We start from the raw sequence: 17,403 nt of genomic DNA, 5'->3' as shown, positions 1-17,403 counted from the left end.
TCTTCGATATATTGATCTCTCCTGCCATTGAAGCTGCATCTGTGTCTGTCAAGAAGAGATTATTTATGAAGGCTATATCTTTAACACCAAGCATATCTGCTGACTCTGTTGATTTTCTCCTTGATTCTTTTAACTCAAAAGTTAAAAGTGTAATTGATGATATTGCTCCTGTGAAAGTCAGGAAGAGTGATACACAAAAAGCACCTTGGAGAAACTCAATAGCAGTGCAAAATATGAAAAGACAATGTAGAAAAACAGAGTGCATGTGGCGGAAGACAAAACTTGTAGTCCCTTATAACATCTAAAAACAGCATCCATACTTTCAATATGGAAGTGGGCAGAGCTAGACCGACTTTCTTAAATTCTATAAACAGCAACTTTAACAACACACGCACTCTTTTTGCTACCGTAGAGAGACTGACAAACCCCCCAAGCCAGATTCCCAGTGAAATTCTCTCAGACAGCAAGTGCAGTGAGTTTGCTTGCTTCTTCTCTGAGAAAATCAATAATATCAGAAAGGTGATCAGCACATCCTTGAGTTGCACTGGGATCTAACAGATCAGACCACAACCTGAGAAAATAGTTACTATGTCTGATTTCGAAGAAATTGATGGCAAAATTTTGGAAGAAACCGTACAGCACCTTATAAACATCAATCTGCGCCCTTGACGCACTTCCCACATCTTTTTTTGTGTTAAACAGCTTAGAAGCAGATCTCCTAGAAGTAGTAAATGCCTCACTTCTCTCTGTGAGTTTTCCAAACTCCCTGAAAACTGCAGTTGTCAAACCCCTCCTGAAAAAAAGCAATCCGGATAAGACCATATTAAGCAACTATAGACCGATCTCAAATATTCCTTTCATAGGCAAGATCATTGAAAAAGTTGTCTTCAATCAGCTGAACAAATTCTTAAGCTCGAATGGATACTTTGACAATTTTCATTCTGGTTTCCGATCACATCACAGCACAGACACAGCGCTCATAAAGATAATTAACGATATTCGCTTAAATACTGATACAGGACAATTATCAGTACTGGTACTACTCGACCCCAGTGCTGCATTTGACACTGTCGATCACAACATACTTCTTGACAGGCTGGAAAACTGGGTGGGGCTTTCTGGGATAGTCCTAAAATGGTTCAGGTCATACTTAGAAGCGAGACGTTATTATGCGAGTATGAGACCATAAGTCTGAGTGGACATCCATGACATGCGGAGTCCCTCAAGGCTCAATTCTTGTGCCACTCCTATTCAACCTGTACATGCTCTCATTGAGCCAAATAATGAGAAATAACCAAATTGCTTACCACAGCTATGCAGACGACACACAGATCTACTTAGCCCTATCACCTAACGATTACAGCCCCATTGACTCCCTGTTCCAATGCATTGATGACTCGAGACGACTCCGGCGATATGTTATGCCCTAAATTAATACATGATTAACTAACTGTATTTTTTCTATTTTCTGTAAAGCTGCTTTGAAACAATATGTATTGTGAAAAGCTGGAACCAGCTTCCAGAAGAGATCAGATGTGCTCCTACTGTAGTCACATTCAAATCCAGACTCAAAACACATCTGCTTAGCTGTGCATTTACTGAGCACTGTGCCACTGTTCGTACTGTAGTTTTTTTATTTATTTTTTATTCTAAACTGTTAATTATTCTTATTTCTTTTGATTATTTTAATTTCTTCTATGTAAAGCACTTTGAATTACCATTGTGTATGAAATGTGTTTTATAAATAAACTTGCCTTTCCTTATCTGGAGAATGTTTGCCTTTACTTAAGCCACATACCTTCTATGTAGATATCAGAGAACCATTTAAAATCTTGTATCAATGCATTCTATGGCACCTTAAAGTTCTGTTAAAATCAGATATGCTAAAATCTTTTACTCAAGTCAAATTGGAATTGGTGACTTGTAACTTGTAATGGAGTCATTTTAATAAGGTATCTGTACTTTTACTCAAGTATGGTTTTCAGGTACTCTTTACACCTCTGCGTCTGACTGATCCAAAAAATTATAATTCTGAACACAAGTGGTTACAGAAAACACATCTGAAACAGTGTTTTGGCTGACCACTAGTCATCTGATTACCAGTGATAGATCCTAATATCAGATGTAATAAGGTTCTAATATATATATATAAATATATTTAAAATGAAATAAATAGCACATATTGATATCTCTCGGTCTCAAAGGAAGGAACAACAGGGTATCAAGCAACATGCCGCTTAACTCAACTGTCAAAGTACATGAAAGCAAGATCATAAAAGCTCACAACGCAAAATCAATGAAAATAATTAGGGTATTATGAAGAAATGAAACCGAATGCAATAAAGGTATGACTTAATGAGTGCCTTAGCACCATGACAAGTTCTGGCTCGCAATGGCCCCTTTTCACACCCTAATAGGCCCTAAAACCCAGTGATTAAACATTTCTTAACTCCCCATGTGTACACAGTCTCAGAAATGCCAGGCCCAATCTTCCCTCTGTTAAATCACTTTAATGGCTCCAATTTGGACACAACGCTTCCATTATAGGGGTAATTGCATACTCAGCATTTACAAGCTCGAAGAGGATAAATCCATCCTGTCCTTTTCTATAAATTGTGAAATGTGTGTAGCATTTGTGGTTGTTGTTGTTGTATTTTCTTGTAGAGAGTACTTGTGTGGTTGTGACGTCTGGCATGACAGCTCTGCTGCAGGTTGGCTAATGGTTTAAATAATGGGCTATTTGTCACAAAAGTGCATTTTGAACACTGTGACGACTAGTGCTTTTTCAATTTGACCACTTTTAGGTTTAAGCAACATCCTGTAGTTCTGGGATTTTTAAGAAGCTTAAGCATCTAGTTCATGGGATTGTGAATAAGAAATTGAAAGAGCTCAATAATAATCCTGTACTGGTATGTGTAATATATATATATATATATATATATATATATATATATATATATATAGTTATAGAGTGATATAGCTCACACATTTACACAGCTTTTGCAAATTAATATTTATTGTGTGGCATCAAATTAAAAGCACTTTTTATGTAAAACTGACCTGATGAAGCAGTGTTATCTAACAACCATCTACTTTACCCAAACTCAATTTACACAAATTAACTTTTTTTGTCCTCTGTTATAGGTGTCACTGGTTTGAGATCCAGCGTTGCCATTTAGGACAAATGAGGGACTCGTACACAACTACTGTATAATAAAATGCTGTAAGAGGTCATTTTAGCTCAGTGAGGCTACACACAACATTAAGAACCAATAGTAGGCAAATCTGAACTGTGAACATGACAATGTGTTACCTGTTATGATAAATGATGCAAACTGCATCCAAACATCCCAATCTGAGATTTACTCCAAAATCATCACCATTTTGCTTATAGCATCATTACCTGTAGTTGTAGGCCACAATGAAGTGTACTGAGCAGACAGACAGCTCAGGGTGAAGTTAACAAGGTGCACCTTGAGAGGTAAAAAAAAAAAAACCCTGCAGCGTCTACCTACAGAAACCTACAACTGAGAGCCTGCGGATGCTTCATCAAAAATTGATGTGCTACACATCAGTATAGGGAGCACGTAGTGCAAAAACAACACAAGGCAGGGAGCAGCAGCCTTGAGTCTCCTGAAAACAGGGCTGTCTCTCTCTCTCTGTGCCCTCCCCCACTCCCTGCTCTGGTGTGGGGGTCTTTCTGATCAGGTGGAAGGGGAAAGATGAGCGTTGACACCTTGGTGGGTTCACATGGAGTGCCAACCTCCTAATTACAGAAACTTCCAGGCTCGGATACTTCTGGCTTTCTCTTTCGCCCCCTCTTCTTCCTCACAGCAGAATCCTAATTGCAGTGTTTAATATTCTTAAACGGGTGATCTGACAAGCTTTATGTTTGTGTGTGTGTCGCCTGGTTTTTATGTATTTTCAACCTCTTCCTCACCAAAGGATGGAGGGAGTGTAAAAAGCATGTGGAATGCAAATGCTGTTGCCTGAGGTTATGAAGAGAGCTTTTGACCTAGCTGAATGCATGATAGAACTGAAATAAAAGAGAGATACAGACATGTAGATAGAATGATAGACAGACAGACACATATACAGGCAGACAGACAAAAAGACAAGTATATAGACAGACAGACAGACAGATAGACAGGAATATACATAGAAAGAAAGATAGACAGGTAGACAAATAAACAGATAAAATAGACAGACCGAATGATGGACAGACAGACATAACAATAGACAGGAAGATATATAGAAAGAAAGATAGCCAGGTAGACAAATAAACCGATATACAGGCAGACAGAATGATGTATAGATAGACAGACAGACAGACAGACAGAGAGATAGACAGACAGACAGACAGTTGAAGACAATGGCGAGTAGCAGCTCTTACCTGCAGCATTGACTCTGTGGTAACCTCTCGGGACAGTCTCTCTCCCTGAATCTGAGCTGCCTGCTGAGTCTTTCACAGCTCTGAAAAGAACACACAGTAACATTTAACAGACATATTGAGACATCAGGCCATGTTTTTTTGGAAGGGACAACAGTTCACAGAGCTTGTGGGTGAATGGATAGGATCTGCCATGTATGCTAAACATCAGCACATCATGAAACTGCTCATAAATACGGCTAAATTAAGAATTTATCCATAGCCAGAGGACAGGAGTGCTGGAAAAAGCCTGCAATATTTAAAACTTCCAAGACAACCTCCCACAAAACACAGGGCGATGAAACGCTAACACAAAGTTCACTAAATAGTCCCCACTTTAAACCACCACTCAAGCTACAAACATCATTATATCACTGTCACAACATTTTCACACTACCACAGGACAGAGTTGAGGGACTGCCATCTAAGTGCATCGCCTGTAGCAACTATCAGCCAAGCCTGTACGTTAGCTGTACTTACTGAATCCTTTTATTCGAGGAGACAGCTTTCCAAACCCCCCCGTGGAGCTCTCCCAGGATGGAGTCCCTGGCCAGTGTTTAAGGAACTGTCATTAAATGGCACCGTAAGTGCTACAGTGATGCAGGCAGGATTGCAGCTGATGTTCTGGTTGGGTTAAGTGGGGTGTCTGCTCAAGTGTTGACTAAGGCACATCCATCTATCTATCTATCTATCTATCTATCTATCTATCTATCTATCTATCTATCTATCTATCTATCTATCTATCTATCTATCTATCTACAGTATCTATCTACAGTATCTATCTACAGTATCTATCTATCTATCTATCTATCTATCTATCTATCTACAGTATCTATCTATCTACAGTATCTATCTATCTACAGTATCTATCTATCTATCTCTATCTATCTATCTATCTATCTATCTATCTATCTATCTATCTATCTATCTATGGAGATTAAAGTGGATTTTTGGAGATTAAAGTATGATAGGTAATAATCTGTTTTTAATTAATAGATTTAAATGATTATACTTTATAATGAAAAAATGTCTCCAATAACCCCTCAATGCTGGCTTGCAGGCAAAATCCTTTAATCTAGCTGATGCAATATTTTAGAGCACAGCAAAACTAGAAGAAAAAAAAAAAAGCATTCACTACAGAAGTTTCCATGACTTTTCCAAGCTTGGAAATCACAACTTTAAATATTCCTGATATATTCAGGTTTTTTCCTGACTGTGAGAACCATAAATAGGAATTATACTTAACTTTTTAATACTGCTTTTTCTAAAACCTTACAATTCAAATAAATAGCCATTCAAATAAGAGATGCACCAATACAAATCTCTCCCAAATAATGCTGAAAACTATACAGGGAACCCTCTCAATTGGTACACTATAATGTTAAATATTACAATTAATAACACAGGCATTATATTCAAATGATATTTATTTTTAGCAGATATAATAATTACACTCAAATACAAACTAAATAGTTTGTATACAACTCAGTTGCACATAAGGTAGTTTTCATATGCACTTGTCTTAATGGCAAATTCATTCAAACATGCATACATAATTAACAGTATTACTCCATTCTAGTGTTTTTTATAGCTAACAAACTATGAACATTGGATAATTCCTTCACAAGCTGTTCTATTGACATCTTTCCGCGGTAGAAACAAATATTGAGTGTTTACATGAGACAGGATATGGATTTCGGTAAGTTGTACTGTATTTTTGAACATACCCTCTGATATTCATGCATGTTTTTTTTTTTAATATAACTTGCATTAAAGTGGAAAAGACTCGCGCTCTGCGCTGCGGCTTGAACTAAGACGCTACAGCTATGTTCACAGATACAGCGACCTGTCACGTCTGTTAAAGTCCCCCTGTAGTCAATCATTTTATCCCTTAAAACTCACTCAACTTTGTCATTCCTTAAAATAGCATGAATGTAACTACTACACCCTTGCCTTATTTAGTATATGCGGTTCTTTGAATATGCAAATTAGCCCCACCTCCACTCACTCACACCAGCTCAGAGATCCACTTGTTGTCGATCACACATTGTCCTGATTGGTTTCAAGGTAAATTGTGAGGTCAGAAACACCAGCGATTTCAAACCGTGGTTTTGAGACTGTCTTTGGTTCACTGCAGTTTTAAGGAGAAAATACTCACCAATGGTGCTGACTTTTGAATTTGTCCATGGTTTGTCTTAAAGCATATTGAAAACACCCCATAGACATACAAACAACATTAAAAGCTTGGTTTTCACCACAGGGAGGACTTTAAGAGACTCGGTTAAGGGCATCAAAACACCATTTATTGTTTGAATTTTGTGATAAAATAAACAGAATTTGAAAGCTAGACTTTGTATCTTATCAGAAGCACGCTGCTAATATTAATGTTTGGTGTAGGGAAAAAAACGCAGACCTGGCAAGTGGCAACATTGACTTGAACTACGGGGTCAAATAGAGCCTGCTTTTATGTAGCTATTTTTTACTGTTAATGTGTTATTGTCGTGTTTACTTTCCCTAAATTCAAGGCAACAGATTTTCTTCAAACACAGTACGAGTTGCAATCTGACACGTTTTTCCACACCCTTTTGATTGACAGGATATAATCAGCCCTGATCATTAGCTTTCTTTAAACAATCGCCCGATGGTGAAAATAAAGCCCAGATACATCAGTGCATCTCTAATTAAAATGAATATTTTTTTTGTTTACATCTTTACAATTAAAACAGTCAATCACATGACAATGCCTAGTCATGCACTGGAATGTACATGAGTATTAGCTGGACCAACCTGAGAAGTACAGTTTTTTAAAGCTAAAGGAGCATGATTTTGTTTATGATTTGAAAGATGTTACTGAAATTATTACCTACATAATAAAAAGATGCACAGGGATGTTGTCAAGATGGCCACCGAGTGGGCTGACTTGCTTTTAAAATGCGCAGATAGTGAAATGTAGCAGCAGAGCAGTTTGAGGGTGAGTGCTGAAAATTCCTTAATAAATTCTTGCAAATGTTTGACTGAAGATGTACTATTTTAAAATATAGAACAAATAGCTACAGAAGAAGCTAGAGCCAATCTGTGAGTGGCCTAAAAAGGACACTGCTGTCAGACGAATAAAGACTCCTGCTTCCACATGAAGAGTTTCTTGTTCCCTAGTAATTGGATTGTTCAGAACCAAGGCACAATTTAACACACCAGAACAGTACAAACATCCACATTCTCACAGACACATGGCCATTTACTTTCCTATTAGCGAGGAGTAAACATCACTGTCAGTGTCCAAGTCTGTGAGTGTGTATTTGAGTGAAGACACAATGTTCTTCCTGTGACCACTGCTTCGCTAAATGACAACACACTGTCAAACATGACAACATGGTGTTGAGAATCATGATGACTTAGAATATGTAATCAACGTGGAGCAGAAATCTTAGAAGCATCAGTTAGAAAGGGCTGAATGTTAGAAACAAATCAGTAGCCTTACGGTTTCCACCACATGCCACTGTCTTCCAGCAAAAAGTGGTTATGAAAATTACAGCTTTATCATTTCAAGCTATCATGCCAAAGTGGATGCCTGACTAACCAATTTTGTAAAAAAAAAAATATATATATATATATTTTTAAAAATAAAGATTGTAAATCATTTCTTCTGAAATATTAACAGAACTAAAAGCTAAAATATATATACAAAAAAAAGGTAGGAATTAGGGCTTCATAACGATTAATCGCAACTAATCGTTTGCAGAATAAAAGTTTTTGTTTAGATCATGTGCAGTGTTTCCTCTAGGATTTTTTCCAGCTGTGGTGGCAGGCCCATTTCCCCAGGGGGAGGGGGCGTCGCCCATGCGTGATATTCCCATGGGCCACGCCCCCTTGCCCCAGGTGTTTAAACCTCCCCTAAGTATTATAATTAGGGATGGGTATCGATTCAGATGTTCCGATTCGATTTCAATTCGCAAGCTCTCAATTCGATTTAATTTCGATTCTCGATTCCACTCAATGAATATACTGTAGATTTAACACAAAACCTATATTTATAAAAAAGAACAGTGAACATAAGTTTACGAGTGGTTAATTAATAAAAAGAAATTAAGAGCCAGTATATTAAACTCTTATTATTTTAGGTACACTTGGGTACATTAAAACAGCATATATCAAATGCATACAATGAATAGACAGGATTTTGATGCAAGATGAAAAATTGATTATTGAAAAAGTCAGAACAGTCTCATGCCTTGATCAAACAGGATCAGGTTATTTTATGTTTAAGATAAAACATACATAAAATCTCACTGCATTAGAATAACATGGAGGCTGCAAGCCTATGAAGTGTAGGAAAACTAATACTGGCTTTTGGGTGATATATAAATAAATATGGGGGGAAAAAATCGATTCATAGCCTTTGAGAATCGATATTGAATTAACCACAATTTAAAAAACGATTAATCGGAAAATAGTTTTTCTAGTTATAATATGAAAGTTTCCAATTTACAGCGGCAATGCGATTATGCGCATCCCGTGCGCCGAATGATGCACTTGAAGCAACTCGAAGTCACAGCGTGCAGCGCGTCGCATTGAAAAGTGTTAGCAGAGTACACAGACAACACACGAAATACTGTTTCACAACTACCAGTCTCTCTGACTGGCACACTTTATTTAAAAGCAGAAAGCGAAGAGATATTTGATGCTTACTGTATTATATCTATGCAACAGTTTATTTAGCCTTTTCTTTTAACAGTTTTACATTTCAGTTACAGTGCGCATGAAGAACAATTCGAATTCAGAGCGCTCAGTGCTGTAATCTAACAGAACTAACGCAATAAACTCCAGTAACAGTAAGATAAAGTAATTTTATGCAAACCATAGACCTTTATCTACAAATAAAGTATAATAATGTGAACATTGATCTTGGAGAGTATCGTGTTACTCGTAACCGAACGTGACGCGCTGTTTGAATGCTGAATGGACAATGACTGAGGAGAGATGAGTTTTCATTAACTTTAACTTAACGACTTCAATATTATTTTTTACCTCACATTATGCTATCGAATGACTTTAGAAGTCTTGGAATATAGTGCACGAAAACTTTATGGTGCTTTACAATGTTTTGTATGCCTTTAGTGGGGCTTAACAATAACACAATAGTATGCACAATATCGGACGGACCTCACTGAGAAGCTGCAGCCGTGGCGGGAGGATTTTTGGTGTGGCGGCCCACCACTGCTGAATGAATGTAGCGGAAACACTGATGTGTGTGTACTGTGTAAAATAATTATCTATTTATAAATACACACACATGCATGTCTATATTTAAAAAATATTTACATGTTTATATACATTTTTATATTTAAATATAATTTATATTATGTATAATTATAAATACTTAATATATAAATATATTTTTTTCTTAAAATTATACATGCATGTTTGTGTATTTATATATACATCATTATTATACACCGTACACACATATATGATGTAAACAACAACTTTTATTCTGCAAACGATTAGTCGTGATTAATCGTTTTGCAGCCCTAATAGGAATTACTGTAGAAAAAAAGCCCTATTGTTGAGCCCTTTTTTTTAAAGAGCAAAAGTAACGAACTATTCACAGTCAGTGTTATTTTAATATTACAGTCCCTGTCAAAAGTTGGGAAACATTTAACATTCTTTATGTTGTTGAAAAAAAGTATCTTCTGCTCACCAAGGCTGCATTTATTTAACCACAAATACAGTGAAAACAGTAATATTGTGAACTATTCTTACAATTTAAAATAATTGTTTTCTATTTTAATAAATTAACAAATGTAATTCATTTCTGTGATGACAAAGCAGCATTTTCAGCATCATTACTCTTCAGTCTTCAGTGTCACATGATCCTTCAGAAAACATTCTAATACGCTGATTTTCTGCTCAAGAAACATTTATAATTATTATCAATGTTGAAAACTTGCTGCTGCACATTTTTGTGGAATCAAAGATACCATTCAAACATCCAAGAGAGAAAGTAATATCTTTTATTCATCAAAGAAGCATTAAATTGACTAAAAGTGACAGTGAAGATGTTTATAATGTTACAAAAATATATCTATTTACTAAATACTACATACATTAAATAAACAAATGCTGTTCATTGAACTCTCTATTCATCAAAGGATCCTGAGGAAACTGTTTTTAGCATTGATAATAATATTAAGAAATGTTCTCTGAGCACCAAATCAGCATATTAGAATGATTTATGAAGGATCATGTGACACTGAAGACTGTGAAAATGTAGCTTTTCAATCAAAAGCTACATTTTGCAAAGCAATAAATTACATTTTACAATGTATTCAAATATAAAACAGTTTTTCTGTCTTTTAATTCGTAATAATATTTTGCAACATTACATTTTTATTATTATTTTTTATTAAATAAATGCAGGTTTGGTGGGCATAAACGACTTTGCTCAATTTTGCTCAAAATTATTTATTTTAATACGTAATAATATTTTGCAATATTACATTTTTATTATTATTATTTTTTATTAAATAAATGCAGGTTTGGTGGGCATAAGCGAATTTGCTCAATTTTTTTGTTTCCAAACTTTTGACAGGTTCAGTATTTATATACTAATACTGCATTTATTAATATTCTGAATTACCTTTTATTTCAGTTTTCCTTTTAATTTTAGTTTAATTTTGGTTATGTGTTTGTGATTATTATTTTTTTTATATTTAGTTTAGTACTTAAACTTAATTTATTTACGTTAGCTGCCAAGAAAAACATTTCTAATTTTATTTAATTATTAGAATTTTTTCAAATTTCCATCCAATATTATAATTTTATTTCTGCTTTATTTAAAATAAAAACGGTTTTATGGTTTTAGTTAACAAAAACGGTTTTATGGTTTTAGTTAACAAAAACAACACTGTTCTCAGCTTCTCAGATTTAAAAGCAATGTTTTTTTCTAAGCATCATGTCAGAGCTGAAGCCTGTAGGGAAAAAAGGCAGATAAGCAGCAGTTGATTGAGCTGGTATGATGGGCACCCAACCCCAATTACCCCCACGACACCAGCAACAGTAACAGGGCTGGTGGTCTGCCATCACAGGTTGCCCCAACAGAGCAGGACAGCACCCTGTCTCTCTCCATTAGCCATCTTAAACCCCTCTAATGCCCCATAATGGCAGAAAATTGTCCAATTAAAGGCACCTACTGCACTCTGTGCCTCTGTCACACACATATGGATGCAGACATAAAGAGGATCTTATAGTGATGTAAGTAGAGAGTGGTTATCTCAAAATGTGCTCTGATGGGATGGCAAAAGGATGTAGAAAATGACACCTATTAATTCTTGTGATTTTACAGCGAAACATCTTACAAAAGTAAACACTGGTACTTGCTCTATTCATCAAAAAATATACAAATATTTAAAAAAAAGTGAATGTGTTCTTGCTTTTCTCCTTTGCTCTGTGGCGTCAGAGTGGAGGACAAGAGCATGAGCAGAGAAGTGTGGCGAAGGTGAAACTCACTCTGAGCCTGGAACATGGGCAGCACTGCTGGTAGAGGGTTGATTCATCTCTGTTCTGTCATTCTGTCCCTTCAGGGTTTGGACTCGTTCACACAAGCTCCCTAGAGCTTTGAGGTAGGTTGAGACCTGGCAAGAGACACGAAAAAAAAGAAAAAGAAAAAAAAAAACTTAATTATTTCTCTCCATCTCTCACTGAAGGTTATATTCACTGTATTGTGTTATATGACGATGTGCTGCAAATAAAACTGTAGTCATTATAAATCTGCATGTCTATGTTATATGTACACAAGATAAAACCCACAATTTTTCGCAAGCAGAGTGGTTCAGAGCTGAGGATCAGGCCCCTGCTGCAGCAGATGTTTCTGTAAATGGCGTCGGCAGTAAACATCCGGAGCCTTGTGGAGCGAATGGCTGGAATCACTTCCTTCAGCATGTCACAGTGAAGGTCTAAGTGAGGAGACAGGAAGGTACTTACAGCCATTAAGCTATTTAAACCTTTAATGTTAATTCTCAATGAAAATATGACAACTGGTAAAGAACCCCTTTTGCTATATACACTCATCGGCCACTTTATTAGGTACACCTGTTCAGCTGCTAATCTAATCAGCCAATCACATGGCAGCAACTCAATGCATTTAGGCATGTTTATGGTCAAAACAACCTGCTGGAGTTCAAACCGAGCATCAGAATGGGGAAGAAAGGTGATTTAAGTGACTTTGAACGTGGCATGGTAGTTTGTGCCAGGCGGGCTGGTCTGAGTATTTCAGAAACTGCTGATCTACTGGGATTTTCACACACAACCATCTCTAGGGTTTACAGAGAATGGTCCAAAAAAGAGAGAATATCCAGTGAGGGAAAGTTCTGTGGGCAAAAACGCCTTGATGCCAGAGGTCAGAGGAGAATGGCCAGCCTGGTTCGAACTGATACAATAGACATGGCAATTTATTGATATAGCACAATTGTCACATTGTCCAATGTGCTTTACAATAACTAAACACAAAAACTAACAACAATACAATACAAAAAAACTAATATATATATAAGTATATAAGTAAAATGATATATAAGTAAAATACCATAAAACAAGTTCTTCAACATTTTAAAATAACAATAAAAGTACAATGGAAGGCAACAGAAAGGCAACAGTAACTCAAAAAACACTCATTACAACCCAGGTCTGCAGAAGAGCATCTCTGAACGCACAACGCATCGAATCTTGAAGCTGACGGGCTACAGCAGCAGAACACCACACCGGGTGCCACTCCTGTCAGATAAGAACGGGAAACTGAGGGTACAATTCACACGAGTCACAAAAATTACACAATAGAAGATTTGAAAAACGTTGCCTGGTCTGATGAGTCTCGATTTCTGCTGCGACATTCAGATGTTAGTGACGGTGAGGAACTTTTCCAGGTTAATCGACCTGTGACAACACCGGTATCACTGGTTGGGTACCACCTTGCTTTTAAATCTGATTAGCCGAATTTGTGGCGATTGCTTGAATGGTGGGTTCATTATTATTCTTAATGAAAAACACAACAAAACAGTACAATGACTCACTGTATATTAAAAATATAACTTTTATCAAAGAAATTAATAAGACGGCTTTATTAACATAACAAATAAAGTAAATCTGACTCCTGCTGCTGGTCTGTGCTGCGACTCGTTCGGCTCACGCTGAATTGAGCAGCGTTTAGTTTTTAATTGTAGTGTCTGTTCTTTAACTGCACTTTCCTGCACCCTGTTGAATCTATGCCATGACAAATTAAGGCAGTTCAGAAGGCAAAATGGTGTCCAACCCAGTACTAGCAAGGTGTACCCGATAAAGTGGCTGGTGAGTGTATACTTCCAGTTCACCAGTTTCCCACTGCACTATGGGATACCTTGGCACAGTATGGCAATGTGTTCAGCCAGGTCTTTAAAGCCTTTCTCCACCAGACTGCTGTTGAGTGGACTGTGTTCCTGAGCCCAGAACTCCACCACTACACACAGAATCTCCTGCAGAGTGACTGACATTCCCAGCCTCCACTCCTACACACAAACACACAGTAAACTCAGCCTGCACAGCCTGATGAAGCATCTGTTATATTGTTGTATTACAAAATGTTATATTCAATGTAGAAAACTCTTGGCATACTGGTCAAATGGTGTAATGTTTTTTGTATGTTTATTTAGCATCTGCATGTCCTCATAATAATAATAATACATTTATTTTGTATATCGCCTTTAAAAGGTTGCTTTCTCGAAGCGCTTAACAACACAAGCTAACACAACAATATACATTTAAACACAGAGCAATCACACAAAAAAGAAACATGACACATAATTAAGGGGGCGTGGCCTGAACCCTGAATGCCTCTACTTAAAATGCACTGGAACGGTCAGTAAAGCAACAAGATCAAAGCAGATCTCATTTCTCACAAAAAAGATAATATAATATATATATTTATTTATGTACCACATTGTTTTGTGGTGGGGTCGCTGAAAATATCAGCAGGGCAAGTACAAATCGGAATTACAGGCCCAACATAACAAGCAGGAAAAAAAAAATCCTTAAAGTCGGCATGAAATCCAATTTTACAATTCGTATTTTTATATCTAATGTTGTAGTGTTTATTATAAATGATTTATCTGAGCAATTCATAATTTTTAAAAAAAATTCATGTACCCTTATAATCTTTAATTAAATACGTTACCCTTCCCTTCCCCCTCGAAACGACTTCTCTTCTCTTCCGGTCATGTGCTATGGCGCGAGGGCGTGGCAACTCCCCTCAAACCGTTAGTCTGCTATGAGCGAGAGATGGAGAGCTAAAGTAAAACCCTGCCCTCTGTTCAATATTCCGTTTCACTTGGAAATACGTCACAACACTGGAGAAAAGTCGTTTGTAACTTCCGGTTCATGCCGACTTTAATGTTACTGGGACTGGGTTGTTATAACTGATGAACAGGAAATAATGAAATGTTATAAAAGCACATACAATCATGTACTATGATAGACTATCATTATCACACAGTTGAAAGACTGAAAGACTCCTACCTGAGTGGAGTTGAAAGCACACAGTACAGTCTTAATCAGAAGCATGCTAAGCTGCTGAACTGCCCTGGACGTCAGAGTTGACTTCTCCCAAATGTTCCAAAAGGTGCTGTACAGAACAGATGCCCGACTGCTTCCGGGTGACCTCCTGCACAGAGTAAGACAGGGTCACTGCCACATATATTATTAATACATAGATACAGTAGCTATGGATACATCGACTGATCTGTTATGTTGAAATCATCAACATTTTAGTTTTAGGGTTAATATAAGTTTATGCCGTTTTAAAAAGGTAATCTATTGAATATACAATATATGATCCTGTACAATTTAGCAGACACGTAGAGGTGTGGTCAAAATAAGGAAAAGTTGCTATTGTACAATCTATGTGTTAATATCTATAGTTAACAGTTACTTAACTATTGTCTTTCTACCAAAAAAGAGTGAATGCGCCTAAAAGGTGTACAGTAAGACATTAGCATAACTCCAAGCAGCTACAGATTGTGTTTTAGTTCTATATTCTTTTTAACATGTTTTGACTGTTTATTTTGGCAAAATACTGCAGTTTCTCTTCTTTGGGCTCACGAAGGATATCAAAAAGTTGTTGTTTATTGAAGCAGAGATGAAAAGAGCTCAGGTGCTCACCCTGAGCTAGCAGCATGAAGCTCCAGCTGAAAGAGTCTTAGGAAGAACTCATGCAGGTTACAATGTAGACGAAACAACTCGGTGGATGGTGGGCTTGGCAGTGAGTGACAGGTGAGTTCGTTTGCCAGACACACTCTTGAATAAATCAGATAAAATTGCATTACTGAGATAAACTTTGTTTGCTTATGAGCAGTTCTGACAGGTAGATTGACAGTGTCATACCGAACTGACGTCTCAAGAAGTGACCAGAGTCCGCCCTTACACTCTGGACACTGGAGAACCTGATGGAAGTACTTTGTGTGTCCAGGAGAACCCCAGGTAGGATTGTTGCGCAGGATACTGTGGAGAACGGTGATAAACATGCTGAGGTACAATGGTTTTGCATCGCCCTAGAAGGGAGAGTGCAAGAGCGAAGACTAAGTTATCTTGTCAACTCAGAACAGGGGAGGTACAAACAAGCTTTTCATTTTTTTTTTTTTAAAGTTCCATCTGTTATGGGGAGTTCAGATGATTAAACCAATCTCAGTGGTGATCAAAACATATCTAGTGAGGAAGGTGGCCGATATAATTTACAATTTAAAGACAGCAAATAGACAAAATAGTAAACATTTCTATAATTATAGGAATTAATATTTTTTGAAAGACTCATAATACACAATATATTTACTAAAAGTTTTGTGTTTTTAAAAGAAGTCTCTTATGCTCACCAAAGCTGCATTTATTTGATAAAAAAATACAGGAAAAACAGTAATATTGTGAAATATAAAATCCAATGTATTCCTGTGATAGCAAAGCTGAATTTTCAGCATCATTACTCCAGTCTTCAGTGTCACATGATCCTTCAGAAATTTTTCTAATTTGCTGCTCAAGAAATTTCTTATTACTATCAATGTTAAAAAACAGCAGATACTTTTTTTTCAGGATGCTTCAAGAAATATAAGGTTCAAAAGAATAGAATCTATTTGAAATATAAATCTTTTTCGAAAAATTATAAATGTCTCTACTGTCACTTTTGAGGAATTTAATGCATCCTAGCGCAATAAAAGTAATAATTTCTTTAAAAAATATATTACTGACCCCACACTTTTCAATAATAGTATGTATAATATATAAACATTTTGTGCAGTTGCTTGTCATATTCTATAACCATATTCTAATCACTTAGCTTGCCACTGTGGCTGTATGTTTCATGTTAAACAAAACAGTGAGTTTTTACATCAAGCAAAGAAAAAAAAGGGTAAAGGGCCGTTCACACCAAGGACGATTACTATAAAGATAATGATAAAGATAACTATATATGCGTCCACACCAACGACCAATAACGGTCTTTTAAGCACGCGATGTCATCTGCCATTTTAAATGCGCGAGACCTTTAAATTACAGTAGAATGGATTCTGATTGGCTGTCAGATCAGTTTTATCGTTCGACAGCTGGAAAAAATCGTTCCTCATATCTTTATCGTTATAGTTGTGGTGTGAACTCTGTTATTATTTAATATGAAGAACGATTTTTAGAATTATATCTTTATCGTTATCTTTATAGTTATTGTCCTTGGCGTGAACAGCCCTTAAAACTTCAGTTTAGGGCCCAATTTAGGGCTTATTATTATGCATATTACAAGGATATTGGCTGTTTATTAGCACTTATAAAGCACATATTAAAGGATTAGTTCATTAGGTAATTAGAAAATTACCAATCGTTTCACTAGATAAGACCCTTATTCCTCGGCTGGGATCGTGTAGAGCCCTTTGAAGCTGCATTGAAACTGCAATTTGGACCTTTAAAACGAT

General features: G+C 36.5%; 1 protein-coding gene across 1 annotated transcript in view; it reads right to left on the bottom strand.

Annotated features, from left to right (window-relative positions):
* The window catches only part of slf1 (SMC5-SMC6 complex localization factor 1), a 49,027-nt gene that overhangs the window by 21,149 nt on the left and 10,475 nt on the right, over positions 1 to 17,403 (bottom strand). The window contains exons 10-16 of the mRNA XM_079608210.1: positions 15,836 to 16,002; positions 15,614 to 15,748; positions 14,972 to 15,116; positions 13,818 to 13,965; positions 12,236 to 12,381; positions 11,936 to 12,060; positions 4,394 to 4,473 (exon numbers count right to left, since the gene is read on the bottom strand). Coding sequence (XP_079464336.1) covers positions 4,394 to 4,473; positions 11,936 to 12,060; positions 12,236 to 12,381; positions 13,818 to 13,965; positions 14,972 to 15,116; positions 15,614 to 15,748; positions 15,836 to 16,002 — 946 coding nt within the window. The remainder of the gene's footprint in view (positions 1 to 4,393; positions 4,474 to 11,935; positions 12,061 to 12,235; positions 12,382 to 13,817; positions 13,966 to 14,971; positions 15,117 to 15,613; positions 15,749 to 15,835; positions 16,003 to 17,403) is intronic.

Source organism: Phoxinus phoxinus, assembly GCF_949152265.1.
Source record: "Phoxinus phoxinus genome assembly, chromosome: 3".
Classification (NCBI taxonomy): Eukaryota; Metazoa; Chordata; class Actinopteri; order Cypriniformes; family Leuciscidae; genus Phoxinus; species Phoxinus phoxinus.
This window is presented reverse-complemented; position numbering and strand designations above follow the sequence as displayed.